The 8,211-nt window shown below is 41.1% G+C and overlaps 1 protein-coding gene across 1 annotated transcript; it reads right to left on the bottom strand.

Moving 5' to 3' along the window:
• Positions 1-1,500: 1,500 nt before the first annotated feature.
• LOC147852479 (fasciclin-like arabinogalactan protein 7) lies at positions 1,501-3,119 on the bottom strand. Its single transcript, XM_087334475.1, has one exon. The coding sequence runs from the start codon at positions 2,952-2,954 to the stop codon at positions 2,070-2,072; it is 885 nt and encodes a 294-aa protein (XP_087190601.1). The 5' UTR covers positions 2,955-3,119; the 3' UTR covers positions 1,501-2,069.
• Positions 3,120-8,211: the final 5,092 nt, after the last annotated feature.

An 8,211-nucleotide genomic window follows, 5' to 3' on the forward strand; every position in this document is an offset into this window, starting at 1 on the left:
TTCAAAAGTGGCCTTTTAATAAAAAGGAATGCAAGAAAATATTTGTGGTTTGCAAGCTACGGTGTGCTCCCGTCCCGTGCCCTCACTTACTACTTTATCTGTAATGCACATAATCTCGAGCCTAGTGGACTCATGCTAATTTATTATAAAGTTTGCACAAACCACTACGTCCGTTGGAGTCATACCCCCTTCGAGGAATAGCATAAATAAATGTGACACCTTAACCAACTTCGAAAAGAAGGTAACATAAAATGGGGTGAGCGGTGCATTGCAGTTCTCGAAGATTAAGCACTCACATAATTTGCCCAAATTTTTTATGTAACGGTTCAAGTTTCCATCAATGGATTCTTTCTTTCAAATGGGGATGAAAGTTGACCATGATTGCAAAACATTAAATAATCAACTAGATATTATTCGATAGTGAGACCTTGTCTTTTCAATGGGTACCTCTATCTTCGTTTTATTTTTAGTACATTTTATGTCCATCCACCACAATGGACTACTATATTTGAAAATAAGTGCCCACAATTAAACCTACCCTATAGATTTAGCATGGATTTCATCAAACATTGGAGTGTGCCCTAATTGAATACTTTGTATGTAAGGCCAACAAATACATGGAAATGGCAATCATCTTTGTGGAAAAGTACCCATGGCAAGAAGATCACATAGCATAACTAATACAAATGATTCTTGGAAGTCCATAACTCAAAAGACCAATAACTTTTTCGTGTCATTCAAGCTACTTACACTTTCTTAATTGAAGTTTAAATTGAGGCCATGGCATTACATACATACATAATTGAAGTTTAATTAGAGGCCATAGCATGCATGAGCATCTTCAAAAATTAATGGTGGGCTTGCATGCACACATACTTACAAGTTACATACATACAAACACATACATACAAACACATACACATACATACACACATACATTCATAACATACATACATCCGCTCACATACAGACAAACATGCATACAAACACGTCTAGGTACATATGTATATACATACAAACACATGTACACACATACATACACACATACATACATCCGCTCACATACAAGCATGCATACAAACACATCTAAATGTATTATATACGTACAAACAAATGTACACATACACACATTCATAACATATATACAGACAAATAACATACTTACATACAGTCATGACTCATAACATACAAACAAACACACACACACGTACGTACGTTCATACATTCATAACATACGTACAGTACATATATACATTTTATGCATTACACACACACATACATACACACACATTCATAACATACAAGCAGTACATTGGACACATTATGTACATAGATACATACATTGTACATATTACATACACAGACATACATTACATAGCATATGCCACACATTGCCGGCATTTGCATATATGAACATGGCATATGCTAGATCGTCACGAATCAATTGTGAGCTTAACATACGCCTTAGAATCAGAAATCAAGAGATTATCCAAAAACAGATCAGGTATCAAATGCCTTTATTTACAAAACAAATAGCCATTGAATAGCAAGACTTGTGTAAAATGTACTTATAATCTCCGAAAAACCAGAGATTATAGGAATCATGGATCAAAGCTTATACACCAGCGAGATAATAAAGAAAACAACAACAACAACAACAACACCAATAATATATAATCAAATCATGCGTTCAAAAGAAATAGTGGGGGAAAAAAATGGGGCCCTAAGGGAGGAAAGGAAAGGAAGCGTGGCCGAACAGAAGAAAGACATGGATGGGGAGCTTGGCCAATAGAGGAGAGGAAATGGAGAAAGGGAATTCGGAAGAGGAAATCGGTCTTCATGGTGGACAGAGTGAGTTCTAAAAGGGGCAAGAAAGGGGATCTGAGAGATGGAAAGGGAAAGGAAGAAGCCTAGTACTAGAAGGCGGAGGAGGCTGTGGAGGGGATGGGAGTACTGAGAAGAGGAAACCCGTGGTGTGAGGGGAGGGGAGGGGAGGGGAGGGACCTAGGGTTCGGATATCTTCTCAGTAAGGAAGGAGGAAGGAAGCGATGAAGGGTGTCAGGTTGTTCTCAAAAGAGGAAGGAAGCAGCAGCGGAGGCGATGGCGATGGCGATGGCGAGCGTGGAGGAGAGTGGGGAAGGGAGGGGGGCAGAGAAGGAAGGGCTGCCAGAGGGAGAATTGGAAGATGGAGAAGAAGAAGAAGAGGAGGAGGAGGAGGGGGAATCAGAAGCAGGACCAGATGTAGGAGAAAGGGCAGAGGAAGGGGAAGGAGCAGGCGATGGCGCAGGGTTTCCGAAGAGGTCGACAGGGATGAGGACTTGGTCAATGGAGAAGATACTGACCGGGAAGGTATTGGAAGGGGTGTTGGTGACGGGGACATTGTTCCAGGCGGTCAAGACCCTGACCACGCCGTTGACGAAGGTGACGTTGAGGCGGTAGTTGCCGCCGACGGGGGCGTTGTAAGAGGCGAAGGTGGAGATGACGGTGTCGTTGGTCTTCTGCAGGTCCGCCAGGGAAGTCCACTGGTTGAGGGCGTGGTACTCCAGCAGGCTCTTCAGCTGGTTGCCGTCGGTCACGTTCTTGAGGAGCGACGCCGCCGGCTCCGACGTGAAGGCCTTGTTGGTTGGGGCGAAGATGCTGATGCCTTTGCTCGTGTCGTTGGCCTGCCGCTGGAACAGCACGTCCACGCCCGTCTGGTTGAGCAGCGACACGAACGTGGCGTAGTCGCCCGCGTAGATCAGCACCTGCGTTATGTTCACGAATTCCGGCGCCGGCGCCGGCGCTGGCGACGGCGACGGCGATGGTGATGGCGATGGCTGAGCCCATGATCCGTGGATGAGGATGAGGGATGCCATGGAGAAGATACTGAGCAACCGCACCATGTCACTTGGTGATGGTGATGGTGCTGCCATGTATAATGATGATGATGACCTCATGGGAGAATTGGCCACCATTGCTAAACTTGCTTGCTTGCTTACTTGGTTTGTGGTAGACAGAGGAGGCAAATGCCTTCAGCAGCAGGGGAGCACACAGAACACAGAACACAGAACAGAGAGAGAGAGAGAGAGAGAGAGAGAGAGAGAGAGAGAGAATGTGTGTGTGTGATGAGATGTTAGCTGATGAGGGATGGGAGGGAGGATGCAGCTTGCTGTAAGTTGGGTAGATATATGTATGTGTGTTGTGTTTTGAAGATTTATCTTCTTATTTTTGTAGTGTTTGTTGGTGGTTGTGTTGTGTGGTGAAGTGAAGCAAGGGATTGTATTATTTTTGGTACATACATAGGGAGAGAGGGGAGGGGGGCTGTTTTAGAGAGAGAGAGAGAGAGAGAGAGAGAGAGAGAGCTTTTTGTGTGTGTTTTAGAGAGTTTCTGTTTTAGAGAGAGAGTGCTTTGTGTGTGTGTTTTAGAGAGAGAGAGAGCTTGTGTTTGTGTTTTAGAGAGAGAGCTTGTGTTTGTGTTTTAGAGAGAGAGAGAGCTTGTGTTTGTGTGTGTGTTTTAGAGAGAGAGAGAGAGCTTGTGTTTGTGTGTGTGTGTGTGTTTTAGAGTGAGAGTGAGAGCTTGTGTTTGTGTGTGTGTGTGTGTGTGTGTGTGTTTTAGAGTGAGAGTGAGAGCTTGTGTTTGTGTGTGTGTGTGTGTGTGTGTGTGTTTTAGAGGGAGTGTGTGTTGAGAGAGAGAGAGCTTGTTTATGTGTGTGTTTTAGAGAGAGAGAGAGAGCTTGTTTATATGTGTGTTTTAGAGAGAGAGAGAGAGCTTTTATGTGTGTGTGTGTGGTTTTGGTCACCCCCCCCCTGGAGAGCCAGCCCCTTCCAAGTGTGAAACCAAATCTCCCAGCTGTCGACTGTAATCTTATAATCTTCACTACTTTTCTTTCATTTTCCGTTTTTCTTTTTATTCCTTTTTTCTCTTTTTGTTTTTACTTAAAATTACATACCTGGTATCAATTTGTTTTCTTTTTCTTTTTCTCTTTTACCATTTTATTTTTTTAACACTATTTAACTTAAATTCATGAAAACCTCATATTGCTTTACATACCTGGTATCAGTTTGTTGTCTTTCCTTTTCTCTTTTTTACCCTTTATTTTTATTAATATTATTACCGTAAATTCATGAAACCTCATTGATTTGTGTACCTGTCTCAGTTTGTTTTTCCTTTTCTTTTCCTTTTTTACCATTTATTTTTTCATATTTATACTATTAACTTGAATTCATGAAAACCTTATATAGCTTTTCCCAGCCCCCCTCAACTTTCATCTAATTTTCCTGTTTGTTTAGTTGTTTGTTATTAAATAATTTGGCTTCACACTCTTTTTTGGTTAGAGAAAGTGGGGTTGGGGATGAGAGGACCTTGATTAAAAAAAGAAACGGAAAAACAATTCTATAAAAAAACCCAATAATCCCTTTAAAGTTATCTTCTTACAACATGACCCTCCTCCCCTCTTTGCTTATAATGTTGAAGGCCACTGGACACTTGAATTGTGACATGCAAGCGGAAATGTTGTTGGCACACATTGTATGTATGCTTACGTTCATCGTATGCACAACGTAGACAATTGCAATCGGGACGAAGCAAAATGGTTTGTACATACATTGTCCGTTTGACACGGCAATTGTTTTTGTTCTCTTTCGTCGTGCATGCATTCACGCCGACATACAGTAATACCATCATGCCTTGCCTGTCTTCATTCTCGTCGAATTTAAAATTGTTCTCTGCAAGTGAAATTTATTCATTCCCAAAGGGGGCCATCCCTCTCACTTTGCTCAACACAAACTCTTCAATACATAATTATTTCTTCGTTGTTTGTTGCTTTCGTACATCATCATATTTGTTGCCATATACAACTCACACCCATCTCCTTTTTCTAAACTCCACATTTAGCCTACTCAACCATGTTGCCCAAATTCAAATCTTAACACACTGGCTACCCTAGCATATTGCATTGTCGTCTTCTCTGAATGATGTTGCAACTACCCTCTCGTGCATACTCTTCACGCCTAAATGAATGGCATCCAGATCACTATCCCCTCCTCTCTCTTTTGTCTCTATCCTTTTTTAACATATCCCTTGCCTAATTATGAGTTTCTTATGTTTGACCTTTGTTAGCTCGAGAGTATCACGTTTGATTATGCATGGCCACATACTCTCACAACAACCTGTACATTAGAAGCATCAGTCGTCCTCATGTGCGTGTTGTAGTCGGCACATATTAAAAATGATAGTTTACAAATAATATGAGCATATATTGGGTGCATAGTCACATTATTTAAGGTAATCCTTCATGTGTCCCATTAGTCGTTGCTTGATGTGTCGCTTACGTATTACTTTTATTTTTCAATTCGCATCATATACATCACATGCAAACTTTTAATGGCTCTCTCTCTCTCTCTCTAGTGGTCGTCATGGGAGGTGAAAAAATATATATCTATGATTGTTAACTTTTTCTTTTCTAACATAAACGTTAGTTGGCATTTCTTTGTCATTCATTCACTTTACCTTTGAGCTAACCAATAAAGATTTGAATTTTGAAATAGAGGAAACATGTGATGTGGATTATATCCGCAATAGGTCATGGATACCAAGGCTTCCTATTAATGGGCCTCCATGGCTTTGCATCCCAAAAGACTAGTGTTTCAAATGTCTAGCCAACTTCCATGTTAGCTGAGCTGTCCGCTCTTAATCGGACATATAACTCTACATGCATTATTTTTAAGAAATCAACTTGCCAACTTTCAACCTAAGACTTTCACAAAACAAATGATTGTATCACTTAAATAAAGTCTTCACCACGCCTATCGATCATAATTATTTAGTCACATTGATATTGTGGTGTTCCTTTCCTTATGTGCATTTCACAATATATTGGTGCTTCTTGATGATTTTGATACTAGATAGTGTCATACTACCTTAACATGTGAATACATTATATTCTCCTATAAGTGATCACATAAAGTCATGAAGGATAAGTTGAAAAATTGTTTGGAGATAGGCCCACAATCTGTTGGGTTGGCAATCAAGACTGGACTACATAACACTTATACTTTAATTGTTCATTTGAAGCTCATACATGGTAATGGTCACATATTATGTATATAAAACAATATGCGACATTGATTTACCAAGCTGTTTATCATACTCATCTCCTACCATAGAGACAAGATGACATCACCAACCATCACTACATGAAATCAGACTGCTTGATTAAGGGTTGGCTATTTGATTTACTCACACCACATTGGTGTGTGAGAAAGATCTTATTGAGGAAAATAAAATTTTATCACTCTATGAACTAGATGTTGTCATGAGGTTCTATTGACACATCCCCTTATCCTTTCCCCCATTAATTTTGCTTTCACATGTTAGATTGTTAGCCGTTTGACAAATACATGTGTAAACGTTTTTGTTGAGATCTCAAGCTCAATTAAGTTTAGTCGTTTAGTCAACCATATAACTTACTAGCTACATAGATAGAATCTAATTTCAATGTTGACTATAAAGGTTTTGTTCCTAGTATTTAAGTGGGAGATCCCTAGATTCCCCACTATTGAGTTCATTTAATGTAGGACTTACACCCTTATACTTATATTCTCCTTACACATGTGCACCCTTGCACATGAGATGTATATATACCTCATTGTGGGTATTTTTGTAACTTGATGATAACCTTTTAACATAAGTAAGAGTTCTTTGTGCTACACTCGTTACTCATCCCCCATTTACTATTGATAAGTGTAACTTCCTCTCTCTCTTCCTCTCACACACACATATACACACATATCACATAATCTTCTGCAACTTAATCACACACGTGATTAAATACTCACATAATTAGATACTGTGTTTGACACGCCGACGACAAATCTGGCTATCCACTACAGCAGTGTCGCTACGTTGCACAAGTACGTAAACGAGGGAAGAAAACCCAAAGGAAGATACTACACCAACATGAATGCACAAATGGGCAACTCGCTCCCCAACGAAAAGCTAGACCGGAGTAATTTCTCATCTTGGGAGTACAAGATGAACCAATACCTAGTCGGCCAAGGGTATTGGAGCTACACTGACGACGTGCTCGAAAACAAACTCGACATCACAAACGCCAACTACCCAACATTGGTGCAAGGGGCGAGTCGGGTGATGTATTGTTTGGCAACATGTGTCCACGATCACATGCTCTGTCGCATTCATGATACGAAGACTCCTAGAGAAGTGTGGCGGGATTTGAGACGAATCTTCATTGCAAACACGACCGCCCGCAAGCTTCAACTCCAACAAGAGTTGAACAAATCCAACAAAAGGACATGATTGTGTTGGACTACATGAGCAAAATCAAGAATATCTGTGACTCACTCAACTCCATCAACATAAACATCGAAGAAGATGAGATGGTGCAAGTGTGCTTGGGTGGCCTCGCACAACGGTTCCACCCAATAAGGATGACAATCTTAGTGAGGGAGAACCCTCCTTCATTCTTCAACCTTCAATCCATGTTATTGGTCGAAGAGAATCATGTGAGAACAAAGAGCAAGACGTCAGAGGGGCAAATGTTCTTTTAGAATTCGGAAGGTGGTCGGGCTGAAAGAGGTAAGTTAAGCCAAGGTAGAGGAGGCCGAGTTGGCTAGCATCATGAAAGCAACTTGACCCTTCGACAAGAAAACGGAAATACTCGAGGAACCTTCGATAGAAGGGGGAGTTTTCATGCCAAACACAGTCGGAAAATCATGCATGTTATTTGCAATTACTGTGGTAAGAACGACCACCGTGAAGAGGAGTGCAGAAAAAAGAGAAGCGATTCGGCTTCCACAAGTCAGGAAGTCATCAATTACGCCACTAACTCCGAATTCGAAGATTACGAAGGCATGTTCTTCATGAGGCACAAAGCGAACACTATGTCAACATCTGGTTCGTCTAGCACATCTCCATCAGAAGAAGTATGGTTCGTCGACTCGGGCGCCTCAAATCACATGACATCCCACGAAGAGTGGTTCAATGACTATTGCACACCCGATCGACCCGACTACATGGAAACAGGAGACAACACCACACACACCATTTGGCATATCGACAACATCCCTCTCGTCAAGGGCAACAACAACTACATTAAGAATGTCTTGCACGTTCCCACGATTACAAAGAATTTGGTCTCGGTCAACCAAATCGTGGAGCAAGGTATGCAAATCCGCTTCAACAAGAGGGGTTGTTTCATAGAAAAGAATGGT

This window comes from Azolla caroliniana, unplaced genomic scaffold, assembly GCF_043228905.1.
Source record: "Azolla caroliniana isolate FFs.n. ecotype wild unplaced genomic scaffold, voAzoCaro1.0.p SCAF_18, whole genome shotgun sequence".
In the NCBI taxonomy this organism is placed as follows: domain Eukaryota; kingdom Viridiplantae; phylum Streptophyta; class Polypodiopsida; order Salviniales; family Salviniaceae; genus Azolla; species Azolla caroliniana.